Consider the following 27,133-nt stretch of genomic DNA (forward strand, 5'->3'; position numbering starts at 1 on the left):
TTTTTCCTCACCAAGCCTGCAGTATTCTCATAAATTAGAAAGCAAATGCATTACTTTCTTTAAAAGGGTAAAATAAATCAGTTGTTGTTGTTTTCTTTAAAAAAAAAAAAAGCCAGCAGGTGAGGGGCCCTGGAGATAGAGCTTCTTGTGTTGGGTATCACACAACCCAGGGCTAGAATCCCAGATCTGCCCCTGTGGATTGTGGTCCTTGCCAGTGCCCTTACCTCTCCAATCTCAGGCTCTTCGCCTTTTAAGGCTGCATCCTGGGACTTCCCTGGTGGTCTAGTGGTTAGGATTCCAGGCTTTCACTGGGGTAGCCTGGGTTCAATCCCTGGTTGGGGAAGATCCCGCAAGCTGCATGGTGCGGCCCCCCAAAAAAGCTGAGTCCTGCCCATCTCAAGGGCTGGCTGGGTGAGGAGTCAGTGGTGGCATGTGACACGCCACAGGTGCTGGTCAGCCTGTGCTGGCTCCCTGCCCCACCCCGTGAGTCTATGACTTTGGCCTCTGGAGTCCCCTCAGGGACCCATGAGGATGAGGCATAGTCTCAAGCCCTGGAACAGCAGGAAGGCTGCACAGTTTGCCTTCCCTCTGACCCTCCAGAGGTGCTGCGCTGACCCTGTGCACCTCTGTACCAAGCTCAGCACCTGCCAAGCCCCTCCCCGCCCCCCAGGAGGCAGGCAGGACAGGCCTCATCGTTAGCGCTCAGCAAAGAGGAAGCTCGCGTGCCCGGGTCTCCCGGCTGGGCAGGGGCAGCTGAGCCAGCGTTCACCTCCCACTCCCACGCTCTTCCTCTCTTGCTTCAGTGATGATGGTCCCAGTCACACCCAAGAAAGAAGTCAGGAGTCTCAGCGCAGGGCTGAGGAAGATAAAGTGTCCTTCCTCTTAGTCTTGGTGCCTCGTGTCAGTCAGCAAGTACTTGGTGGGTGTCCAGCAGGGGTCGGCCATCCAGTGAAGGGCAAGGCTGAGTGCCTGCCCTGAGGAGCCCACAGTCCAGGCCAACAGGCCAACAGAAGTAAGGAGGCTGCTTGGTAACCCGGCCCCAGAGTCCCGCAGAATCGGCCCTGACTTCAGGAGCTGTTTGCCTTTGGGGCTCTGCCAGCAAAGTAAATAGACAGGGCTATTCCCTCTGGGCCACCCTCACAGCTATGACAACAAACTACCTCCAGTGATGGAGACTAGATATACAGGAGAACTCTTGACTACACTAATGACGTGAATAAGGTCAATAGCGTCTGTTTGCTGAACTTGTAATCAGAGATGGTGCAACTGATACTTCACTCTCTGCGTGACAGGGGTAGTGCTTATGCTGAGTCCAAACATTCGAATAATGGCATAGTGTTATCCTTGGCAGTGACACGTCTCATCGTTTATCATAATCATGAACTGTTGATTAGTAGTAATGAACACACGTACACACACGCACACACACATATACAGAAAGTCACAGAGTACGGTGGGTAAGAGCTCAGCCCCAGGGGTTGGATGGTGTTCTGGGTGATAGTTCTCACGCTGCCACTGTGTTAATCAGGGTTCTCTAGAGAAACAGATACAAGAGGAGGTGCGTGCGCGTGTGTGTGTGTGTATGTATTTTGTGTGTGTGTGTGTGTGTGTGTGTGTGTGTGGAGAGAGAGGTTTATTTTAAGGAATTGGCTCATGTAATCCTGAGGGTTGGCAACTCGAAATTCTGCAGGCAGGCCAGCAGGCCGGAGACCTGTGGTTGTTGATAATGTAGCTCAAGTCTGAGGCAGCCTGGAGGCAAAATTCCTTCTTCCTTGGGGAGGCCTTGGTCTTATTTTCTTCAGGCCTTCAACTGACCGGCTGAGGCCTGCTCACATTGTGGAGACTCATGATTTAAATGTCAATCACACCTAAAAAATAGCTTCACAGTAACAGGTAGACTGGTGTTTGACCAAAAGGTGGATTCCATGGGTACTTGGGCTGGCCAAGCTGACATAAAATTAGCCGTCAGAGCCACTGTCAGCGTGTCACTTAGCCTTCTGAGCCTGTTTCCTCACCTATGAAACAGGCGTTAAGAAGACCTGCCCGAAGAGTTGTTTTCTGGGTCACGTGAGGCTAATGGTGTAAAGCGCCCAGTAGAGGGCCTGGAACACAGGCGTGCACTAAAAAAGAAGTGTTATTGCTTCAAACACACAGCCCTTGCGGGGGCTCAGATTTAGGGTCAAATCCCAGTCCCTCCATGTATTGGACAGGTAGTCTCGGACAGATTCCATAACTTCCCGAGCCTCAGTTTCCTCACCTTAAAATGGTGGCAGTTACTGTCTTCCAAGATGATTTGAAATGATACTAAGGAGCATAAAGACACTAACACGTTCGGCACTTAGTAGGGGCCTGATAAACACTGGTTCTTTCCCCTTCCCTCCCAGGACTGGTAGAGGCACGTCCTCGGGAAGGGGGGAGGCCAGGCAGGCAGGGTGTGGCTGGGGCAGAAGTTCAGAGGTGGGGCTCAGGGCCCAGATGATGGCCATCAGGTGAGCAAGGGCATCTCCTGAGAGCAGAGGAGGAGACCAGGTGAGAGGACCGCCCTGGGCTGGCCCAGGAGAGTGGCTTTGCAGGCAGAGGGCGAGCCCAGGGTGTCTTCCATCCAGCATGCCTGGGGGTCCCTGAGGCAGGGGCTCCCAGTGGGAGGGAGGGCCTCTCAGAAGCCCAGTCTCCTGCTAAGAGGTCATGGGGTGGGGGGACCTTCAGAAGCTGGTCCCTTGAATGGGGAGTATTCTGCCATCATTACTTTTGGGTAGGATGTGATGGTGATTGGAGGATAAAGTCTTAAGCCAGGTGGTCAACAAAGAAGAAAGAGAACCTTTATCTTTGGAAAACTCACCACGAAGTGATGAGATACCCCAATACACATGTACCCAACAACAAAACCTACCCCTGTAGGATACATATACTCCACCCGCCCCAGCCCCTCATCTCCCCTGCCTCTTTCTACCTCGTGTGTCAGTTATTCGAGTTCTCTTATTTCCCTTAAATAGGCGGGGGGGGGGGGGGGGGCTTGTCCCTTCACCCTTCTGCCCCAGGCTTCCCGGACTACCTATGCCTGTCCACCACCTTGGGGGCAGGACACGCCCAGGGCCCCCACGCTGCCCTGGGTCTCTTTCTCCCCCCCAGTCCAGTTTGCCATTCTTCCTGACTGGGGCCACCCTGGGACACTCACCCTGGGCCTCTCGCTATAATCCAGAGCTCTGGCCGCCTCCGTGGTCCATGGGGCTTGGGCACTTTGGCTGCTTCCAGTGTGAGCAGGGGCAGCGGCAGGCCAGAAGTTAGAGGAGGCTAGGTCTTGTTCGGGGCTCTCCCGGCCTAGTAAGCAGAGGACCCTCCTCCCCCACCTTGCGTTTCTGTGAAGCCATGGGGAAGAAGAAAAAGCAGCCAGAGGAAGGAGGAGACACGGCCCCTGCCTGTGTGGGCACGCGCTTGGGAGCTGCAGAAATGCAGCTTTCTGATACTAATAAGCCTCTTCCTAACTTAAGCTGATATTTCCACAGCACTTCCAAGGTCCAGGAACTTTCTCTGTTAACTCCTCTGCTCCTCACAGTGACTCTGAGACACATGCTCCTGTCACCTCCATTTGCAGAGGAGGAGACAGGCCCAGAGGGCAGAGCTGGGTTGTGAGCCTCGGACCCCCCCGACTTGAACTCAGGCTGTGTGGCTCCTGAGGCCATTCTCACCCCCTAGGCGGGCTGCTTCTGAGCACCTGGAAGCCAACTTGGGGGTCATCGAAGCCCTGACTTATGAGCCCAGAGAGGGGAGCAGTCACCTTCCCTGACCACCTCATGCCCAGTCCTGCACCATGCTGCCTGCCCCGCCGCTGGCCTTGCCACTTGCTACCTTGTGTCCTAGTGTTCTTACCTCAGCTGAGTGAGGGTAGGGTTTGACTCCCGCTCTGCACACAGCAGATGCTCATCAAATGTCTGTGGAATGAAAAGGTAGGGTGTAGGGTGGCATTGCCACGTGCCGTACCAACAGCAACCAAGTGACCAGACACCTGCCAGGCCTCCAGGACCACAAGGGGGATGAGGAAGGCACCACCAAGAGGTGGGAACAGACTGGGATGATAGGTCACTGTGGACCAGACTCAGTGGAGGAGGTGGCTTTTTGAGATCCAAAGGGAATGTGAGTAGAGACGTGCCGAGTCTAGCAGGAGGCAGACGTGCAAACCACCTAAACAACACCGCTTACAAGAAGTGCCAGAAAGCAAACATGCACACAGACCACACAGATCGGGGGAGGAAGTGCCGGAAACCCTCTCTGCCTGGCATCTGCGCAGGTCTCTACAGAGTGGTTTTACGTGCTATCTCGTTTTCTCCCAGCAGACGGTAATGTGAATTCCATTGCCCCCACGATAACGCCGGCAGGAGCGGCGGGTCCTGCGCGGCCCAACTAGCCCCCGGGCGCTGAAGCCAGGACGCCCAGGCAGCTTGAGGACCACTTAGTCCAGAGTCGCTGAGCGCCTGCCCCGCGTCCAGCAGCAGCGCCCTGGTGGACAGAGTCCTTGCCCCGAGGCCCTTATGTCCTGGTGCGGGGCGTCCAATGCTGAGTGAACACAAAGGCTCCGGAGAGGACCAGAAGGGCTCGGCCTCACCCCCACCGCCACCCCACAGGCTGCCGGCTCCCCGCAGCGCATGCGCAGGAGCCGAGGGCGCCCGCTTTCCCCGTCCTCGGGCTGAGGCGGCGCGGTTACACCCCTTCGAGTGACTGAAGTTGAGAGCTAAGGCTCTGTGACAGGCCAGTCTGTTTCAGGAAGCAGGGACTGTGTCACCTCTCCCCTCCCCAGCTCTGGGGTCTGGTGCTCCGCTCCTTCCTGCTGGCGGGGTGTGGTGTGGCTGGAGGCTTTCCTGCTGTCACTCCTAGGACCCCAGGGGACATCGGGAGAGCTGGGAGGAAGGTGTCGGGGAGTGGAGTACGCTTTGGTCTGGGGGTAGCTCCATCGTGGGGAGTCAGGTCCTTGTGCAGTGACCATACTGTAGAGAGGGTGGAAGGCAGGCCTGGAAAACCTGAAGTCTGGGCTGACCGCCGTGGCTTGGGTCTCCCTGCGGAGCTGTCTGCTCTAAACCACGGCTCCTCTGGCCTGGGGATTTGGCCTCTGCCCCTGAGGAGGTTGCTCAGTCGTCAGGAAGAAAGCAGAGAATAGCAGGTTGGCAGGCCAGCCTGGCAGAGGCAGGGCAGGTGGCCCGTGGGGTCACACAGGGGCACTGGGCTGGGGGCAGAGATGGGCCCAGTCAGGCCCCCTTTCCCAGGGAAGGGCTCATTTCTGAGCGTCCAGGGGAGAGATTCAGGAGACACCCCGCAGCCATTCTTAACTAAGCCACCTGATGGCACAAATACCCTGAAGTTGCCTGTGGCCAACTGCTTTCCTGAACCTCAACACGGGGTTCAGGCGTCTGTACATTTAACGGGAAAACACTTGAGGAAGTACAGTCCACCGCTCGGTCATAGTGACTGAGATTTCTGCTTTTTCTGCTCTAGCAAGAAGTTTCGTGGGAATGACTTTGAGCTTCTTGAGAGATCCTTTGCAGCATCTCAGGAGTCCGTGCAGGAATCAGATTTCTGGGGCGGGGGCTGAGTTCTGCAGAGGCCTGCGCTTCTGTAGCCTCCACAGAACACATTTCACACAATCCCCTGTGGGCCCACACAGTGGAGTCTCTTAAGCCAGGGAGCCACTTACTAAGGATAGTCTAAAGAGAATCTCTCTGCTTCTTCCCTCTTGCTCCCTTCCTCCCAAAACACAACCATCCCCCCCGCATGCCCTCTCCCCGCCAGCAGTGAGCTCAGCCCAGGCAGGTCTGACTCAGCCCAGATAGTAAGCTGCCTTTCTGGAACACTTGCTATGTGTTGGGCCTGGAGGAAATGCTTTGGACACTTTCGCCCTCCACCCAGAGAAGCCGTCATTGACTCCACATTCTAGATGTAGAGGCTGATCCTCAGAAAGGTTGACTCCCAGAGGTCACATAGCCCTTAAGTGGCTGAGCCAAGACTGTGTGATTCCCGCCCTGCCACCTGGGCTGCCCTGCAGTCTCTGGTCACCTCCCCAGGCCCCCAGGCCTGGCAGAACACAAAGCCGCCCCTGTGTTGTGTGTCTGCCGACCTCTCCCTGTGTTGTGTGTCTGCAGACCTCTCCCGGAGCTGCTCTCCACCCTCGCTGCTGGACCAGCTGCAGATGGGCTGTGACGGGACCTCTTGTGGCAGCCTCAACATGGAGTGCCGGGTGTGCGGGGACAAGGCATCAGGCTTCCACTACGGTGTTCACGCGTGCGAGGGGTGCAAGGTACGGGCAGTGGAGGGGTAGCTGCCCATCGGGGCTGTGATCACATGGTGAGTTGACCTGCCAGGAAGGCTTTCCCTGCTTCCAGAGAGGTCCTGACCATACCCACTGTGGAATTACTGCCTGGGAGGCAGCCAGGCCCTTGGGCCCGTTCCAGGCTTAGCTCTGGGTCCTGTTGTAGAGGAGGGGTTCCCTCGCTGGGCCTGCCCTGCTGGGTACCGGTGGTGCCGACCCAGCCACTCACCTGGGCTCTCTGGGCTGCTGGCGCCCCCTGGGGACCTGACACGAGAAGACAGGTAGGACAGGATGAGGGTCTTGGGCTTGAGCCATCTTCCCAAGGTCAGGGTTTCCTGCGCCTCAAAGCCCGAGGGGGCTCTTTGATAAAAAAGGAAACGTTATATTTCTTTCTCAGGTTTTGCTTTTGGATTCTTCCTCCTAACTGTACACCCATCAAAATTTCACATATTATTTTAAAATGACTACCTAGAAAAGATGCAGAGCCAGGTTGCATTTACGAATAAATCAAGTTAGCCACAGTACAGTTTTGTGTCACCAGACTAACAAAGAAGCACTTAAAATAAATGTGCTATATTATTTCAGTTATTTTCAAAAGTTTTAGAGTTGTTTACTTTCTCTCTCTCTCCTCCAATAATATTTCCCCCCCATTACTTCCAAAATTCAGGAATTGTTACATCTCTCTGCGTAATCAAGCCCCCTAGCATAACCCAGCAGGCAGGGTTTTACCCTTTCTCCCTTCCTCGTGGCTTTTCTCTTCCTCACCTGTCCACTGTCCCTCAGGGCTTCTTCCGTCGAACAATCCGCATGAAGCTGGAATACGAGAAGTGTGAGCGGATCTGCAAGATCCAGAAGAAGAACCGCAACAAGTGCCAGTACTGCCGCTTCCAGAAATGCCTGGCACTGGGCATGTCACACAACGGTGAGCCAACCTGAAACCAGGTTTCCGAGAGCCCAGGAACAGAAAGGGGGTGCCCTCAGAGCAGCGCCAAGCACACAGTCAGTATACGGGTCAGCTTTGACCTTGCTGAGGCCTGCCTTCCCAGATTGGCCAGGACCCACCATGCTTCCCAGGCCGGGGGCAGTTGCCACCTGTCTGCACCTGAGCCTCAACCTCTCTGGCCCAGAAGGGGCCTGGGAATTGACCCTAACTCCAGTAGTGTTGGAAACACCACTCCCGGAACCTTGAGCCTGTCTTGGATGACCTGACAGGGTGTGAAAAGTCACTGCCAAAGCCAAGGTTCCCCTCAGGTCTTCTTGGTTGTTGAGGGCAGGCAGGAGCCAGTGAGTGACCACGTGTGTTAGCTGCCAGGAGCCAGGCTGGAGTTTCCTGGAGGCCGGCACTCCCGGGAGACAGAGGCTGCTGGGCGCTGTGAACAAGACAGAAGCCCTGCCCTTCCGGAGCTTATATTCTGGAGGGGTTCCCCAACATTCCAACTTGCTGGCTCTAGAGCTTCTAAGAGCCTTGTGCTTAAAAAGTGTGTCTCCGTCTTTGGCTTGTGTACCTTAGAGGTACTGGCCCCTGTCCAGGCTCCTGCATGACTGTCCCCCTTCCCCGTGCAGCTATCCGCTTTGGCCGGATGCCAGAGGCTGAGAAGAGGAAACTGGTGGCAGGGCTAACGGCAAACGAGGGGAGTCAGCACAACCCCCAGGTGGCTGACCTGAGGGCCTTCTCCAAGCACATCTATAGTGCCTACCTGAAAAACTTCAACATGACCAAAAAGAAGGCCCGTGGCATCCTCACCGGCAAGGCCAGCCACACGGCGGTGAGTGTCACTGCTCAGCCTGGCAGCATCCCAGGCTCTGGGCCCTGCTGCCACCTGCCTGACTCCTAGGAGAACCAGGCCTCCTCCCTCCCCTCACTTCGTGGTACAGGCAAGGGGTATGGGGCACATGTGGGCGGGGGTCCCCCAAGGCCTGGCCTCTAACGGGGCCTGGTTTTCAGCCCTTTGTGATCCACGACATCGAGACATTGTGGCAGGCAGAGAAGGGCCTGGTGTGGAAGCAGCTGGTGAACGGTCTGCCCCCCTACAAGGAGATCAGCGTGCACGTCTTCTACCGCTGCCAGTGCACCACGGTGGAGACCGTGCGTGAGCTCACTGAGTTCGCCAAGAGCATCCCCAGCTTCAGCGACCTCTTCCTCAACGACCAGGTGACCCTTCTCAAGTATGGTGTGCATGAGGCCATCTTTGCCATGCTGGCCTCCATCGTCAATAAGGACGGGCTTCTGGTGGCCAACGGCACTGGTTTTGTCACCCGTGAGTTCCTGCGCAGCCTCCGAAAGCCCTTCAGTGACATCATCGAGCCCAAGTTCGAGTTTGCTGTCAAGTTCAATGCCCTGGAACTTGATGACAGTGACCTGGCTCTCTTCATCGCGGCTATCATTCTGTGCGGAGGTAAGTGAGGGAGGGGCGGTGGTTCGGCCCTGCACAGCCAGCCCTCCTGGGGGCTGGGCCCTCACTGCCGGGGCCGAGCCTAAGCTCTGACAGCATGAGGAAGGGTCCATGTGATGATGGCAGTGGAACATGTAAGGCACTAACTGTGTGTGCAGGATCAGCTCCATCTAGTATAGATGGAGATGAGATAGAAAAAAGACTGAAAGGAAATATACCAACATGTTGATGGGGGTTATTTCTGATAGTGGAGAAATTTTCTGTTTTACCTGCATTTTTCAAATTCCAACACAATAAATATAGTAAGACTCACGCTGACAGTGGCATAGAGCTTGCTTCATGCCAGGCACTGTTCCAGTTCCTTTCCCTAGATTATAACTCTTTAATCCTCATAACGATTCTATGCCAGAGGCACTTCTGTTATCCCCATTTTGCAGATGAGGAAACTGAGGTCCAGAGAGGCTGAGTGACCTGCCCGTAGCCTCATTGCTAGTCTGTGGTAGAGAAGGGGTTTGAGTCCAGGCAGGGAGGCCCACTTTTCCCAGGGCCAAGTTGCCCACACCGGTGGGGTTAGGGGAGCTGCCCTGCCCTTCTGAGACCCCGTGTGTGCCTGCTCCCTCCCACACCTCTGCCCTCTGTCCCCACAGATCGGCCAGGCCTCATGAATGTGTCACAGGTGGAGGCCATCCAGGACACCATCCTGCGCGCCCTCGAGTTCCACCTGCAGGCCAACCACCCTGACGCCCAGTACCTCTTCCCCAAGCTGCTGCAGAAGATGGCTGACCTGCGGCAGTTGGTCACCGAGCATGCCCAGATGATGCAGCGGATCAAGAAGACGGAGACCGAGACCTCGCTGCACCCCCTGCTCCAGGAGATCTACAAGGACATGTACTGAGGACTTCTCTGTCGACCAGCCGCTGAGCACTGGGCCTGGTGGCCGAGGGGGAATCACACACAGTTGGCCCGCCTCCCTCTCCCTTCCCCGGCTCCCTCCCTTCTCAGCTCCTCTGTCTTCTCTCATTTCTTTGCTCTTTTTCTTCCTTCCTCTCTCACCCTCCCTTTCTCTCTCCCCATCTCCGTGTCTGTCCCTCTTCCTCTTCCTGTGAGGCAGTTTGTGTTATTTCACCAGCAGCGCAGAACAGCACCTCTGCTCGCCCCCCCCCACCCCTCCTGCCCTCCCGGCCCAGCAGGAGGGGCCGGGCCTGCCCTCTGCATCAACAGTCCCCTTCTCCCGTCTTCAGTCTTCACTGCAAAGGACTCGAGCCATCCAAAGAAACACTAAGCTCTCTGGGCCTGGCTTCCCAGGGAAGGTAAGCAGGGCCAGGGCTGAGTGCAGAGCGGCCCCTGGTCAGCGGGTCCCTGGCAGAGGACACCTCCCCCAGCAGGCAGGCCGGGCCTGGGCTGCGGCACACACCTCAGCCCCGCTGGCGACGACGCCCTTCCCTTCTTCTTTTCACCGGTCTCGCAGGCCAGTGTCACTGATGGCCCCCCGTGCTGGCCGCTGGGGGACACGCGCCCAGCCTGGATAGTGGTGGGGTTCCCTCCGGGTGGGGGTCCCTACACCCCAGCTGACGAGGAGCGAGCTTAAAGAGAGGCGGAGGGAGGTAGGGGAGATGGTGAGCCAGAGACTTGCTTCTGAGCCCAGGCCCCGGGCGGGTCCCCCATCAGCACCCCACTCTGTCTGCCCCTCTGCAGCAGCCACCGAGTCCTGCCTACGGGTGTCGGCACCGCGGTCCCCTGTCTCCCGCTGCGCCAGGGCCTGGCCTCACATGCACCCCTCCGGGAGACTGGCAGTGGCTCCAGCCCAGCTGAAGCTCACGCCCCACACACACACTCCCTCCAGCCCACACACCACAAGCACTGAAATCACTTTACCTGCAGGTTCCACACCCCTCACCCTCCCCTCCCTGAGGCAGGCAAGTGCCCAGAGGGGACTGCAGGTGGACGGGCAGAGCTGTGCCCCTGTTCTCAAGGCTAGCCCAGATCCCTTGGTGGGCACAGGGTCCTGTGGACCCAGCCCAGCACCTGCTCACAGGGGAGGTACTGGGGATAAACTGATCCTGCTCGTTTGTGACACCCGTCTGTCCCAACAGCTCTGCTGCCCTCCTCTTTTCCTTGTATTTGGCCCAGCTGGTCACCTGGAATTCTCCCTGTACTGCCTCTGGTGACCAGGGACCTTGCTAGGCCCAGTCCCTCTCCTGACCCCGCCCCTCCCCCTCCTCCCCGTTCATAAGCACTCACCCCAGAGGAGGGGCAGAGTCTGAGCAGAGGACAGAGAGCCTACCCAGGCTGCTTCTCCAAGAAGGAAACGGGTCTGGAGGGGTGAGGGGCTGGCTGGCGTCTCTGAGAAAGGTGGCGGGACATGTGGGGTTAGAGCCCAGGCTTCCTGGGTTCTGTCTGGTTTTCCTTTCCGAGGGGCCTTTCCATGACTGAGGATCACTCTCTACTGGCAAGATTCTCCCCTCCCCTCCCCTCCCCTCCCCTCCCCTCCCCTCCCCCGCCATGTACCCCATCCTCATCCCCCTCCCCAGGTCTGGTACTGAGGATACAGCTCTTCTCAGTGTCTGAACAATCTCCAAAATTGAAATGTATATTTTTGCTAGGAGCCCCAGCTTCCTGTGTTTTTAATATAAATAGTGTATACAGACTGATGGAACTTTAAATAAATGGGAATTAAATATTTAAGAGTTGATTTAAGCTAACTCAGCTTACAGTGTTTTTCCTGGGGGCTGATGAGAACCCTCCCCCCCTTCCACATCCAGTGCACAGATGGGGAGACTTGGCCAGGCAAATGAGACTGTGGGGTGCTGGCCCCAGTTGGGTGGTGGAGTCGGTTCTGGCTTGTGGGGCTGCCCGTCGTTCCCCCTCACCTCTTGCTCTGCTCACCATTCCTCAGTCAGCAAGGTTTGTGGAGAACTGAGAAGATGCCATCCCACCCGGAGGGAGCATTTGGGGTGGGAGGGGGAGAAAGGATACACACCCTCTGAGAAGGGTGTGTGGAACCATGGCACAAACCAGGTTTGGGGGTGAGGGCGTCTGGGAGGGGCTAAGAAGGGCCTGGGAGGAGGCAAGTCCTCCTGGGCCTTGAGTGGTATGTGGGACTTGCACAGGTTTTTTGGGTTCTTTTGCCATGCCACGCAGGATCTTAGTTCCTCAACCGGGGATCGAACCCATTCCCCTTGGAGTGGAAGTGCAGCGTCTTAACCACTGGACCACCAGGGAAGTCCCTGGGACTTGCACAGTTTTACCCCACGAGACATCAGGGCTTTCCTCTCCTTAGCTAACACCCCAGTTTTCTCCTTTACTTACAGTGGTGCCATCTTCACAGACAAATGAATCAAAAATTTAGACTAAACAAGAAGAAAGCAACCTTAAGAGAATTAGAAGATACCGTCTTTGTGATAATTCTGTAGAACTTCTGAAACTTAAAAAGGTTTATTATTAAAGGAAGAAATGGGGTCCCAGGCTGGCAATATGCCTGAGGAGCCTGGAAGAAGCAGATGCAAAACCTTTCTGGAGGACAGACACAGGCAGTACAGAACTCCCACAAAATTACAAACATGAAGAGACAGCCTGCATGAAAATAAATAGAATAATGAGTGAAATTAGAGCCCCAGGACATCAAAAAGTATAGCTATTGATTATCATATAGGAGACAAGTTTTATATTATTTAAAAATATAAAGATATGAAAATCATACAAAATAAAGTTTGCTTTTTAAGGAAAAAAAAAAAGACAAACATTTTACAAGAAATACCTGGAACCTCCAGGAAAAAAATGAGTTAAAAAACAGACATAGCCAAAGAAATCATTTTTGCCCCTCAGAAAAGATCTGTAGAGATTATCCCCAAAATAACATAGGAAAACCAAGATAGAAAATGTGGAAAGGAAGAATAACAATACAAATTCTCATATACTGCAGAAGGGAGTAGAAGTTGATAAAATCAACTTGAAAAACAATTTGGCAAAATCTTGTAAAATTAAAATGCGCCTGTGGAAGCTGTGAGGCATCACGCAGGTTCCACCCCTCAGAACCCGGGTACTGAGGTCCGTGGCTGCTGGGCTCACAGCTGAGTTCCTCTCAGGAAATTGCCCTCAGTGAAGGGGGCCGCCTTGCCCAGGATAAGCACGGCCCCTCCTCAGGGGCAGCCTATAGCCAACATATGGGAACAAGCCAAGCCTCCTTGCCCCAACTTGAAACAACGTGAAGAATAGTCCAGCTCCAGAATTGGGGCTTCTGTCCTAGGTACATTGCAGTTTAATTTCTCTCTCTACCCAATCCTGCTTCCTACAATTTCTTACAGGTGTTGTTCTCAGGAGCACTCCCTAGTGAGTGTCCGGCAAGTAAACCTCTAAATCTATTTCCTGGAGAAGGCAGCCTGACACAGTACCCTAGAGTGAAAGCCACCAAATTGCACTAAGACTCATACACATGTTCTTTTTTTTTTTTTTTTTTTTTTTTCGGTATGCAGGCCCCTCACTGTTGTGGCCTCTCCTGTTTCAGAGCACAGGGTCCGGGCGCGCAGGCTCAGCGGCCATGGCTCATGGGCCCAGTCGCTCCGCGGCATGTGGGATCTTCCTGGACTGGGGCACAAACCCGCGTCCCCTGCATTGGCAGGCAGACTCTCAACCACTGCGCCACCAGGGAAGCCCCATACACATGTTCTTTACAGCAAGAGCAAAAACTTAGAAACAATGAAAATGTCCATCAACAGGAAAATGGATAAATTTGATATATTTATACAATGTTTAAGGAAAAAAAAAAAACTAGAAGAGTGGGGGAGGGAAAAAACAACCTAGAAGAAACACATGGGGAAAATTATATATAATCTTGAAGTAGATAGACCTTTCAAAAATCTCTTGTATACACAGAACTTTCTAAGTTTCATGTAGTATACACAAAACTTAGAGTCTATAAAATAAAGAGATAAAAGATCTTACTACATCACACTAAAAAAATTTCTTCCAGTGGGGGGAACACAAAAAAATTTAAATCAACCATGTTAAAAAAAATGTGTGACATAATAAGACAAAGGCTAATTTCCTTAATATGTAAAGAGCACCTACCAATCAATGAGTAAAATGTCAACAACCCAAATGGGCAAAGGATATGAACAGGAAAAGAAATGCCTCTAAAACATATAGAGAGATGCTTAATCTCATAGTAAGAGAAATGTAAATTTCTTAAGGGGGGACTTCCCTGGTGGCTCAGTGGTTAATAATCTGCCTGCCAATGCAGGGGACACAGGTTCGAGCTCTGGTCCGGGAAGATCCCACATGCCGCGGAGGAACGAAACCCGTGCGCCACAACTACTGAGCCTGTGCTCTAGAGCCCACGAGCTACAACTGCCACAACTACTGAGCCCCAGTGCTGCAACTACTGAAGCCCTCGCGGCTAAAGCCCGTGCTCTGCAACAAGAGAAGCCACTGCAATAAGAAGCCCGTGCATGGCAATGAAGAGTAGCCCCCGCTCGCCGCAATTAGAGAAAGCCCACGCACAGCAATGAAGACCCAACGCAGCCAAAAAAAAAAAAAAAAAAACCTACAAGGGACTTCCTGACGCTCCAGTGATTAAGACTCCGTGCTTCCACTGCAGGGGGTACGGGTTTGATCCCTGGTCCGGGAACTAAGATCTCACATTCCACAGCCAAAAAAATTAAATAAAACTACAATGAGATACTGTTATTTTACATAACAAATTAACAAATACTAACAAGTTTGATTATATTGTGTTGGCACGGGTGTGCAGACACAGGTGGTGGGAGTATAATCTGGCACAGCCACCATAGAGGGCTAATTGGCAGCACCTATAAAATTTTTTAAAAAATAATTTTGATCCAGGGCTTCCCTGGTGGCGCAGTGGTTAAGAATCCACCTGCCAATGCAGGGGACACGGGTTCGAGCCCTGGTCTGGGAAGATGCCACACACTGCGGAGCAACTAAGCCCGTGTGCCACAACTACTGAGCCTGCACTCCAGAGCCCGCGAGCCACAAGTACTGAGCCCCTGTGCCACAACTACTGAAGCCTGCACACCTAGAGCCCGTGCTCTGCAACATGAGAAGCCACCGCAATGAGAAGCCCATGCACCGCAACAGAGTAGCCCCTGCTCACCACAACTAGAGAAAGCCCGCGTGCAGCAGCAAAGACCCAACACAGCCAAAAATAAAATAAATTTTAAAAATAAATGAAAAATAATTTTGATCCAGCAAAAGTTAAGGAAATAACAAAGATGTCCAAGACAATTCGTTTCCCAAACTAGTGTCTCAATTTACTGATAAATATAGGAAGTTGATTAAATTCAATTTAAAAATCTCTCCTTTAACTTTTAAGTGAATCCCTCCTATTTCATCTTTTTAACTTTCCCAACTTACCTCCCACATGGGGCACTGCAGTCTAGTGGAGAGTACATGGGCTTTGGAGGATTAAGATAGGAATTGAGGGCTTCCCTGGTGGCGCAGTGGTTGAGGGTCCGCCTGCCGATGCAGGGGACGCGGGTTCGTGCCCCGGTCCGGGAGGATCCCGCGTGCCGCGGAGCGGCTGGGCCCGTGAGCCATGGCCGCTGGGCCTGCGCGTCCGGAGCCTGTGCTCCGCAACGGGAGGGGCCACAACAGTGAGAGGCCCGCATACCGCAAAAAAAAAAAAAAAAAAAAAAAAAAAAAAAAAAAAAAAAAAAAAAAAAAAAAAAAGATAGGAATTGAGGGGTGTTAGGAATAGTCAGAGCTGGAAGGGCTCTTAGACCTCATAGTCCCCATTCTCCTCACTCCCCATCATCAATGGGCCCAGTCCAATTGTTCTCCACAGTGCAAGCTACAAATCCAACAGCCATTTATACTGCCCAGGAGAGGCTCTGACTGGCTGATTTACTCTCATCTAATCTGGAACTTCCTCATTAGACACAGCCTCAGACAAGCCCCCTCCTGGCCACCTCTTATGGTGGCCCTTGCTGAGGCCTTTAAAGTCCTTAAACCATCCCCCCAGTTTCCTCCAGTAATCATCTAGGGATCCCTTAAGGCCTTCATGCCCCACCCCACCCACATCCTATAGCCTGGACAGGGCATTTGGAGCCCCCAGCCTCCTAGCTTTCCAGCCATCCTGTTTCACCGTTCACCCCTCCTCATTCCTGCAGGCCAGGGAGCCATGGGGAGGGGTGGGCCTGCCTGTGCAGCCCCTCCTCCCTTTTGCCCTGCCCGGAGAGAGAGGGATAAAGGAGCACCAGAGCAGCCCTGCCTGATTCTCATTAGGGGCCACAGCTGGGATGGACCCTGCGGAGCCAGATGGCGGCAGCAGAGGCGGAGAGAGCAGGCCCCGCTCCCAGCGGCCACACAGGTAGGGGCCTGGGTTTTGGGAGAACACAGGGGAAGTGGGAGAAAATTCTTTGAGGTTCTGTCTGTCCACTGAAAGCTCAGTCTTTAAGAATTTGGGGGGCTTCCCTGGTGGTGCAGTGGTTGAGAATCCGCCTGCCGATGCAGGGGACATGGGTTCGTGCCCCGGTCTGGGAAGATCCCACATGCCGCGGAGCGGCTGGGCCCGTGAGCCATGGCCACTGAGCCTGCTCATCCGGAGCCTGCCCTCCGCAATGGGAGAGGCCACAGCAGTGAGAGGCCCGCATACCAGGAAAAAAAAAAAAAAAGAATTTGGGGTGCATCCTGTGGGAAAAGGGGCTCCCTAGCCCCCACCCCAACGCTGGAAGTGTCTGGAGACTATCTCTCACCCCTCACAGTTCAGAGGAGGAAACTGAGGCCAGAGAGGGGATAAGTCAGGGCTAGGTCATTTAGGGCAGAGATTCCACATTTGCCTTTTTTCCCTTCCACTCAACAAATGTTTCTCTGCCCAGAAATACTATACAGCTCCCTGCAGTGGGATCTGGTCCCCTGGTCATCTTTGTAGCCCCAGTATGTAGCCTGGTACCAGCTGTTCATAAGTGTGTGAATGGAAACACTTCAGGTTGAACATTACACCATTAGAGAGTCATTCTTTTGGGTATGCTAGCTCACTAGGCCTTCCATCAGGCATTCATACCTTAGCAGATTCATTTTGCCAACAAATGGAAGAGATGAGTTCCCCAGAGAGAACTGAATATTGGGTAAAGGAGGGATCATTGTAGACCTTAGGGTCTCAGTGTGAAATGGTTTTCCCAAGCTGGGAAGAAAGGCAATCTGGCAGCAAGAGGAAGGCAAAAAAAAAAGAAGATGGACATTTACTAAAGGAGATTTTCTGTTGTTCCTGATCCTGCCCAAAGCTCAAGAAGGAAGGTGGCATGCTAGGCTAAGTTTGGCCCTCAAGTTTTAAGAATCTTGGTCAGGGGGCTCGTTTGGCAGGTTCCACCTCCCCCTCACTGTACCCAGCCCCACCTTCCTCATCCCTGCCCTCCTCTGCACACCCTGTGTTCACCCAACAGGCCAGTCCTGATCACTGCTCAGGGGTCCACTGCTCTGGCCTCCCAGCTGCTTTTGCTGCCTCCCCAGGCCTGGATTACCGGTGACCTCTGGCTGTTCTATCCCCAACCCTTGGCCTCAGAATTTGGCTTAAGAAATTCCCCAAATCCAGCAGCCCTCACCCCTGACAAGTCAATCTTGGTTAACTAGAGAAGTATTGTGCTGAGTGAGGACACCTGGGTTATAGTCCTAACTCTTGTTCCAAGTCCCAGGCCAGTTACTTGACCTCTCTGAGCCTCAGATTTTAAAAACAAAAGATGACTCCTGACTTTTAAGCCTTGTTTTGAGGATTAAATGAACTAATTTGCCAGTACCCCAAACAAAATGTGTTTTATTGGTATGTTAAGACTGTGTGGGTGGAGGGCAGGACTTATCAGAGCATTTAATATGTTCATGTATGGTAAGCAATATACAACACGACTCTAAAAAAAATATAGAAGGAGGAGTTTCTCAAATCAATTTGATCACAAAGCCCCTAGCTCCTGTTGCTGTGGCTCATCTGATGGTCTAAGAGCACCTCTGGACATGCTGGGAGAGCTCTGTTGCTGGATCTCTCAGCTTGTGAAGGAGCTAGTATGGTGGCCTGGAGGTCAGCTTCATTGGTGGTCTTTAGGGAAAGCAAAGCTTTGGGGACTGGGGACAGGAGGCTTTCAAGCCCTTCCTTTGAGGGTTACTGACTCCTCCCCTAGGGGGTGAGAGGCTCCTCCTCTCAGGTCACCCAACCTTTCTCCAGTGACTGTCATTTCCACCTCGTGCCTCACCCCAACCTCCATCCACCTTCTATCCTCCCTAACTTTGGCTGTCACCACTGATCTTGTCCCTCCCCCACTGCAGCCTCTTCCTATCTACTCCTCATGTTATAATTGGGAGCAGAAACATACCAGGCCAGGCATCTTCTATAAACCTAAAAGAAATTTGAAAAAACACGTATCCCCTCCACACTCCAAGTTATCTAATGGTATTCATCATAACGTAAATTGTTGCAAAGGTTAAATTTCTAATGTATTCTAAATAGTCCCACTTTAAAATAATACAATTATTCTTTTTTAATTCCAAAAGAGAGTTTTAAAAGATGTTTTTAGAGTAGTTACATCACTAAATCAAATGCTTTTTACCGTTTCTGAATCTTTCTTCTCCAAGGCTGGCACTTCAAGCAAGATTTTGAGGGATGTGTTCAAAGCTCTCAGCCCACAAGAACTTGCCCTCAATCTTCCTGCAGGAGTCTCTCAATTTTTCCAAGCCAGGCAGTTAGAATGATTGAAAGTCACCATGGGGTACTGGGCTGGGACTGGCTGTAGCTTTGTGCAGAATTTCAGTCGAAGGTATTTTGGGCTGCTTGCTTTGGGACCTGCCAATGAACTTGCTGTGTGGGCAGCTGAGCAACAATGGCAGGTGAGCAGGTTGGATTTGATTAAGTACACTATTCTTTTCATGCATCCAGTGGAATCTAAATACCAGAGAGATTTAACATATACTGTCATCCATTTAAAAGTATATAAAAGCAGGCTCTTTACAGTTTTACATAAGTCCTTTTCTCCTTGAATGCCTATTCTACTTCTCCCACAGAATTTTACCAATACAAATATTTTTCTTCTCAGAAGTCTTTCACTGATCACGATATTATCTGTTCCTGCAACAAAAATATTTGTGAAACAGAAATATGAGTTTTTTCTAGATTTAGTTATTAGTAGTACTCAACTGATCAAAAGGAATAAATTACACACTTTTTTTTTTTTTTTTTTTTTTGGCCATGCCATAGGCTTGCAGGATCTTATTTCCCTCACCAGTGTTCAAACCCAGGCCCTGGCAGTGAAAGTGCTGAGTCCCAAACACTAGATTGCCAGGGAACTCCCTACACACTTTAACAGTTAATTACTAAATAACAAAATTTTCATTACAAAATTTAGATGAGATTGTTGCTTCCCCCCCACCAAAAAAAGCTCATGTATCCATGGATAAATATTACTTATTGCTAGAATAAGACAGGATTCAACATCAGTTTCTTTCTTTTTTTGTGTGTGGGGGATTGTCTGTTATTCAATTTTATTTTAAAAAAGTTTTATTAGGGTATAATTGATTTACAATGTTGTGTTATCAACATCAATTTCTATGTTTAATATTTATGAATGGAAGCACTGAAAAATCTTGTTCACATAAATAAGCAATGGAAATGAAAGGTTATTTGTTATAGCAGAGGCACTCAATTCTTTGAATTTCTTCTGAATTAAACCAAAAATGACGTAGTGGTCTGAATTAAAATCAAGTTACCATTTAGGGGCTTCGCTGGTGGTGCAGTGGTTGGGAGTCCGCCTGCCGATGCAGGGAACACGGGTTCGTGCCCCGGTCCGGGAGGATCCCACGTGCCACGGAGCGGCTGGGCCCGTGAGCCATGGCCGGTAAGCCTGCGTGTCCGGAGCCTGTGCTCCGCGACGGGAGAGGCCACATCAGTGAGAGACCCGCGTACCGCAAAAAAAAAAAAAAAAAAGTTACCGTTTAATGATCTTATATTACCCTCCGGGCCCTCACAACAGCTTCCATAAAAATAACAACATAATAACAACTACAGTTATTATAAGTATTATATTATGTAATAATATAATAATAATAATTGTAATAAGGACCATGTGCCCGACGATCTGGTACCTTCCCCAACAAGACGGGTACCTGTCACCCATCCTGCCCTTCCTCCACCTGCTTCTCTGCCAGGGCCTCTCTTGGACCTTCTCTGGAGAATGGTGGGGACCACTCTATGGCAGACCCCCAGCATCAGCTGGCAGTCTGTGTTCTCTTGGGACAAGAGTCTGGCCTCTGTCCCCGTCCCTGCTGCCCTGGCCACTTCACATGTGGACTTATTCCCACTCCTGGCAAGGAAGCACACGACAAGAGCAGAGGTCCCCAGAGCCCTGGCTCAGGCCTGGACACATAGTAGATTCTCAATAAATGTTGGCCCAACTTGGCCTCCTCCTACCCTTCCCACCTCACAGGCTGACCCTCAAATGTCCTTGTAGTAGTGGTGGCGATAATGATGATAATGATGACAGCAGAGTGATAAGAACAGCTAATATTTATTGAGGGCTTGCTATGTGCCAGGTATAGTTGGCCATGTGTATCTGTGGGTTCCATATCCATGGATTAAACCAACTGCAGATCAAAAATATTTGGGAAAAAAATCCCAGAATGTTCCAAAAAGCAAAACTTGAATTTGCTGTGTACCAGCAAGTATTTACATAGTATTTACATTGTATTAGGTGTAATAAGTGATCTAGAGATAATTTGAAGTATACAGGAGCATATGCATAGTTTATATGCAAATACTATGTCATTTTATTTATTTTTTATTTTTATTTATTTATTTTTATTTTTTCTATTTCTTGGCTGGGCCTCATGGCATTCGGGATCTTAGTTCTCCGACCAGAGATTGAACCTGTGCCCCCTGCAGTGGAAGCACGGTGTCTTAACCACTGGACCACCAGGGAAGTCCCTATGCCATTTTATATAAGGGACTCGAGCATCCATGGATTTTGGTGTCCATGGAGGTTCTGGAACCAACCTCTCACGGATACCAAGGGATAACTATACTTCACATACAATACCTCCTTTACGTTTTACATCATCCCATAAATTAAGTACTGATAACTTACAAATGAAGAAACTGAGGCATGGAAAGTTTGTCTAAGCTCCTACAACCAAGAAGTAGTGGTACCAGGCAGAACTGGCTATATAATTTGTAGGACCCAGCACAAAAAGAAAATCAGGGTCCCTTGTTCAAAAATCTAATAATTTCAAGACAGCAATGGCAGAACACTGAAGCAAACGTGGGGCCCCTGCGTGACTACACAGGTCCAGTGCCCATAGAACAGGCCCTGGTTCCGGAATCTGAACCCAGAATTCTGAATCCAGAGCCCACAAGACTCTGTGCTTGGAGAAAGTAATAGGAATCACTATGATTTACTGAGCACCTGCTATGTGCATTGTGCGAAAAACCCTTCACGACAACCCTGAGGTAACAGGAGGCATTGTTACCCTCATGTTTAAGGGGGAGGAAACCAAGCTTTAGGGAAATTGAATTACCATCCAGGGTTATCAAGCGGAGTCAGGATTTGAACACAGGACCAAGCCGGGAGCCTGAGTCCTCATGTCACACAGCCTCTTTCTAGAAGGATCACCAAGGCAGGAACTAAAATGGGGCTGGGCATGATCTCTTAGGAACTTTGACCGAGGTGCCTGTCACTGGGGGTCCAGCCGCTGCTTCGCTCAGGACCGGAAGGCATCCCAGGTCTGCAGATATTTCCAGCGAGGCTTCTGCTTCCACGGAGATGGATGCAGGTAAGCAACTCTTCTCCTTGAGTGGGGAGTAGGCTGGGAGACTCAGGAGGGAGGAATCATTCTTCATGGACCATGCATCTTCCCAGAGCCCCTCTGCCCTCAGCTCCAAGTACTAGGCTGAGCTAGCTCTGAGCCCTGGAGGAGCTATCCCTTTCTCCTTACCCTTCTCTTCTTCACGACAGCTACCGGCACCTGCAGCCTCCCCTCCACCCTGAGTGGGGCCGCCGCCATTCGGAGCCACACATCACCCTGTCAGGCCCCCCCCAGGGACTGACCCGCAGGGGCTCCGAACCCTCCTACCTGCCCTCTGTGACTGTCGGATGCGGTTGGGCCAGGGCCTACCAGGGCATGAAGCCTGGCCTGGAGGAGTTGTTCAGCAAGGCTGAGGACATTGGTGGCAGCTCCTGGAAGTCCCTGTCCCTGTCATGTGAGTCATCAGGGGGTACTGCAGGTGGGCACAAGTGAAATCTGAGACCAGGGTTCCTGCCCTGTCTCTGAGCAAGGTTTATATTTCCTTCCACCCACTCCCTCCTCAAGATTCCCAGCCAAGGGGAAAATTTCCTCTGGCTCTGTTGCTCACTGTGTTCTAGAAGCAGAACACCATGGTGCCTGTGGAGTCAAACCACCTAATTTCAAATGCTGGCTCCACCACTTAGGAACTGTGTGACCTTGAACAAGTCACTTAACCTCTCTGAGTCTCAACTGCCTCATCTGCTAAAGGGCACTGACAGTAGCACCTACTCACAGGGTCTTGATGAGTTCGTATATGTGATGTGCATAGCACAGTACCTGGCACAGAGTAAACACTAAATGTTAGTAGTTATTTTTTAAATTATTGCTCTAATTCAGTGCTGTCCAACAGAAATATGTTACATATGGAATTTTTTTTCTTAACATCTTTATTGGAGTATAACTGCTTTACAATGGTGTGTTAGTTTCTGCTGTATAACAAAGTGAATCAGCTATACATAAACATATATCCCCATACCTCCTCCCTCTTGCGTCTCCCTCCCACCCTCCCTATCCCACCCCTCTAGGTAGACACAAAGCACCAAGCTGATCTCCCTGTGCTATGTGGCTGCTTCCCACTAGCTATCTATTTTACATTTGGTAGTGTGTATATGTCCATGCCACTCTCTCACTTTGTCCCAGCTTACCCTTCCCCCTCCCCAGGTCCTCAAGTCCATTCTCTATGTCTGCGTCTTCATTCCTGTCCTGCCCCTAGGTTCTTCAGAACCATTTTTTTTTTAAGATTCCATATAACATATGGAATTTTTTGTATCCACTTTATTGATATATAATTCACAAACCAAAAAATTCACCAATTTAAAGTGTATGATTCAATGTAATACAGTATATTCAGAGTTGTACAAACATTAGTTAATTTTTATTGGAGTATAGTTGATTTGCAATGTTGTGTTAGTTTCTGTTGTGCAGCAAAGTGAATCAGTTATACATATATCCACGCTCTTTGAGATTCTTTTCCCATATAGGTAGTTACAGAGTACTGAGTAGAGTTCCCTGTGCTATACAGTAGGTTCTTATTAGTAGCACTATTTAATTCTAGAAGATTTTCATTACCCCAAAAAGAAGCCCATTAGCAGTCACTCTCCATCCACAACCCCTCCCAGCCATTGGTAACCACTAATTTATTTTCTGTCTCTATGGATTTGCCTATTCTGGACATTTCATATAAATGGAATCATACAATATATGGCCTTTTTGCATCTGGCTTCTTTTATTTAGTATAATATTTTTTAGGTTTATTCATGTTGTAGCATATAGAAGTACTTCATTTCCTTTTATGGCCAAATAATATCCCAGTGTATGGATATATACCACATTTTGTTTTATTCATTCACCAGTTGATGGATACTTGGGTTGTTTTTGCTTTTTGGCTATTATGAATAATGTTGCTATGAGCACTTATGTACAAATTTTTGTGCGGATGTATATTTTCATTTCTCTTGGGTATATACCTAGGAGTGGAATTACTGGATCATATGTTAACCCTATGTTTAATATTTTGAGGAACCACCAAACTGTTTTCCAAAGTGGCTGCATCATTTTACAATTCATGCATGTAATTAAACATTTTCTAGCAGCCTCATTTTAAAAAAAGGAAAAAGAAACAGGTGAAATTAATTTTAATATTTAACTCAATATATCAAAAATTACATATCCAATATCATGTCAATATGTAATTAATATAAAAAGTTAATAATGAAACATTTTAGAGACTTTTTCATATTCAGCTTCAAAATCTCATGTGTATTTTACACTTATGACACATCTGAATTCAGACTAACTCCATTCCAGGTGCTTGATAGCCACATGTGGCAGGTGGCTATCGTATTGACTAGCACAGGTCTAAACAGTTGTGTTAGAGACATAATTCTGACTAGACTCTGAACTACTGGTGGACAGAACTTTACACACCCTCGGCCTTGCATGCAGCAGATGCTTAGGAGATACCACATGAATGAGTAAATGAATGAATGGATCCAGTTTTCCCCAACAGCTGCCGATGGTGATCACAGCTACTTCCCGAAGTCTCGGCCTATGTCAGACCCTGTCCAGGAGCTCCTGGCCCCACTTCAGAACCTGGACATTGAGGTGCAGCAGGTAGTGGAGGGGGAGGGGAAGAGGATGCCATGCTGGACCTCTGGGATGCCCATACCTGCTGGAGGAGGGTGGGCTGTATCTGGGGTGGCTGTGTGTGTGTGTGTGTGTGTGTGTGTGTGTGTGTTCGCAGGGTGGGGACTGAAGGGAGGATGTGCTCTGACTCTGCCCGTGGCTGCAGAGGGTGCAGGACAGTCGGGACATCGTGTGTGGCATCTGCATGGACAAGGTGTGGGAGAAGCCAGAGGCCCAGCGGATTTTTGGCATCCTGCCCAACTGCAGCCACCCCCACTGCCTGGGCTGCCTGCGCACCTGGCGGAAGAGCCGAGGGGACTTCCCGCTGGGTGTCATCAAGTCAGTGTCATGGAGGGGCCAGCAGGGAGGGAGGGAAAGGTCCCACAGAGGGGTGGGCTCAGAGACATGCCGATGGGCTTGTGACTACTCCTCTCCCACCTCCCACCCCATCCCACCTCGCAGGGCCTGTCCTCAGTGCCGTGTCCCTTCCAGCTACATCATCCCCTGCAAATTCTGGGTGAGCAAGGGGCCTAAGAAGGAACAACTCATCAGGAACTTCAAGGCTCGGACCAGGTGAGCCTGGCAGGGGGAACATTACTCAGGTTAGGAAAGAGGGGAAGCAGCCCCTGATCCATACCCTCTCAGCCATGTTTCCCAGCATGGCATCCCCCAAATCCTGGAAGTGCAGAGTGACCAAGACGGCAGGTGAGGGTGTGAGCTATTTTCACTATTTCAGAAAGCGCAGTGAATAATAGTGAGTGACTGAGACAGTCAAGGCCAAGTTTTTCTTCTAGCCTGGCTCAGTTTTAAGCAGGAAAGTATAGGAATTCCTTGGCAGTCCAGTGGTTAGGACTCGGCACTCTCACTGATGGGGCCCCAGGTTCTATCCCTGGTTGGGGAACTAGGATCCCACAAGCCACCATGGAAGTAGAGACTCTTACTGTTATCACGCTGTAGAAGGAGAAAGTGAGGCAAGGTCTGTGGGGCTTAAGTAAGGAAATGGGTTTGAACCCAGGCATTCTGACTCCATTCTAGTCCATTCTGACTCTAGCATGGACTAGAAGGAACCATGGGGAGGATATTGACTTGAGAGGAAGAAGGGACATACCTGGGTAACCAATTGACCATGAGGTTGAAAGGAAACCGTATGATTAATGTTTCCAGATGGACGGCCACAGGACTGGTACTGTCACATGAGAGCTGGGTGAGGGAGGCTGATGGAGAATCTGGTCAAGTTGAGTGGGGTGGTTTTGGATGTTATCTGGATAGAGGGGTTCCTGATGTTAGGTTTGGTCAAATGGGAGGAAGAGGAAGAGGGACAGTCATTTTAGAGGGATTCCCAGGCTTCCAGCTTGGTGGTCAGCAGGATCCTCCATTCACGCTGGGACTGCCGGCAGTGGGAAAAACTCAACTGCGTTGGAGTCAAGCAGAGAGGTGATGATGCAGGAGAAAGGAAAAAGGCTATAAATACGCACTTTATCTTTTTCTCCCTCTCGTCCATCTTTCTGTGCAAGAAAAAGCTGTTCTTACTTAAGCAGATCACAGGTTGCCCACAAACCCTTCCTGTATCTGACCTTTCACAGAATGAAATTTGCAATCTCAGAAGTGGGAAACTTCTTAATCAATTTCATTAGCTAGCAGTTACCAAATCATAAGACCACCCCTCAGAAGAGGGCATTGTTCTAACCTGGTTACAGAGACACATTGTAGGGTTGTCTGCTCTCCCTCCTCCTTTGGCGGTATTACTGAAACTTAGTTCAAAGAAGGAAAGGAGATTCCCAGGGTCACTGCTGTCCCAAATAGACTTTGTGGAAATTAAGAGAAAGGTACCACTTAAGACACTTTACTGCCATCTGCTGGTAAATAATTGTAATATAACATCTACACTTGTCAATGTGACCCTGGAGGTGCCAGCATAGATGATGGTGCCTTTGTGCTGTGTATAACCTACCCAACGTTACATGTCGGCCTTGAGTGTCCCTTGTTCCTGGGGCGACTGGGCTTGAAGGTGATGGTCTTCTATCTTTCTGCCCTCTCATAGCCAGATTCGATGCCGGTTCTTTATGAGGGGGAATGGCCGCTGCCCCTTCAAGTCGGACTGCATTTACCTGCACCAGCTCCCAGATAAGGCCCCGACTTCTGATCCTCCCTGGCCCGGGAGTATGCAGCTGGCCTCTGTGAGTGAGGTGGTAACAGCAGGGATAAGGGGTCGGGGAGGCTGCTGGCCATGGTTTATAATAAATGTCTGTGATAAATGTAAAACCTATGTATGATGTCTATGACATTAATGGTGCCTGCTTAGATGTGGTACCTTTGTGCTATGTACAACCTGCCTAACATTATGTGTCAACCTTGATTCCCCTGTACCACGTACAACTGGGGTCGAAGCTGAGGGGTTTTCACTGATTTCTTTTTCTACTCTCAGGTGGTGGGCAAAACAGCGTTCCTAGGGGGCACCGAGCCAGAGGAGGAGGTGTTCTTCATGGACTGTGCCCTGACCATGGCCTTCTGGGGTTCAGAACTCCTCCTGGATCCCAACAGTTCTTACCACTGCCTCCTGTAACCAGGATCAACGTGTGGGGGGATGGGGCTGAGGGGCAGGGGTTGCCAGGTGGTAGGTCTTTTCCCTTTGGAGCTTGGTGGGGGACAAAAGTAGCAAGTGCCCCACCCCCATGAACTGCAGCAGTGACACAGCTGGGGAACATGGGGGCGGGGATGGCTCTCGGGAAAGAGGAAGGATTCTCACCCTCTTGCCAGGGATTTGGTTTTTAGCTTTACTCTTTTGTAGAAGGATTCTGAAAGAAAACCAATAAAGTGCACCTAAACCATCACTGCTGGTGTCTGAAGAGCGTCTGCTTATAGCCTAGGTGCACCCTCACCCCTACCTCCACCAAGGGTTTCTTCTGCATTTAATCTGTTGCAATATCACCTGTCACTCAGCCTTTGGAAAACTTCACGTTATGCTCATAAGAGAATGAGAACAGAAAGGGCAAATAATGTAGGTATTATAAAAATAGTAATGTCAGAGATCCCATGAAAAGGTCTC

At 50.8% G+C, this 27,133-nt stretch overlaps 2 protein-coding genes across 11 annotated transcripts in view; both read left to right on the forward strand.

Moving 5' to 3' along the window:
- Positions 1–15,989, forward strand: part of PPARD (peroxisome proliferator activated receptor delta) — an 83,507-nt gene extending 67,518 nt beyond the window's left edge. For 6 of the 10 annotated variants that reach the window (XM_059076389.2, XM_059076390.2, XM_059076398.2 and 3 more), the window contains 5 exons: positions 6,129–6,283; positions 7,079–7,217; positions 7,859–8,061; positions 8,241–8,691; positions 9,336–11,390. In XM_059076389.2, the coding sequence (XP_058932372.1) occupies positions 6,129–6,283; positions 7,079–7,217; positions 7,859–8,061; positions 8,241–8,691; positions 9,336–9,583 (1,196 nt within the window). In that variant the 3' untranslated portion in view covers positions 9,584–11,390. Of the gene's footprint in view, positions 1–6,128; positions 6,284–7,078; positions 7,218–7,858; positions 8,062–8,240; positions 8,692–9,335; positions 11,391–15,815 lie in introns of those variants that run through there. The other 4 variants (XR_010835060.1, XR_010835062.1, XR_010835063.1 and 1 more) reach the window with 2 other exon arrangements.
- Positions 15,990–18,393: 2,404 nt separating this feature from the next.
- On the forward strand, positions 18,394–26,663 carry LOC131763800 (probable E3 ubiquitin-protein ligase makorin-1). The gene is made up of 8 exons (XM_067043206.1): positions 18,394–18,516; positions 21,383–21,450; positions 21,633–21,877; positions 23,972–24,075; positions 24,254–24,426; positions 24,550–24,660; positions 26,129–26,264; positions 26,513–26,663. The coding sequence occupies exons 1-8, from the start codon at positions 18,394–18,396 to the stop codon at positions 26,648–26,650; spliced, it is 1,098 nt and encodes a 365-aa protein (XP_066899307.1). The 3' UTR covers positions 26,651–26,663.
- Positions 26,664–27,133: the final 470 nt, after the last annotated feature.

The sequence above is a fragment of the Kogia breviceps genome, chromosome 10 (assembly GCF_026419965.1).
Source record: "Kogia breviceps isolate mKogBre1 chromosome 10, mKogBre1 haplotype 1, whole genome shotgun sequence".
Taxonomy (NCBI): Eukaryota; Metazoa; Chordata; class Mammalia; order Artiodactyla; family Physeteridae; genus Kogia; species Kogia breviceps.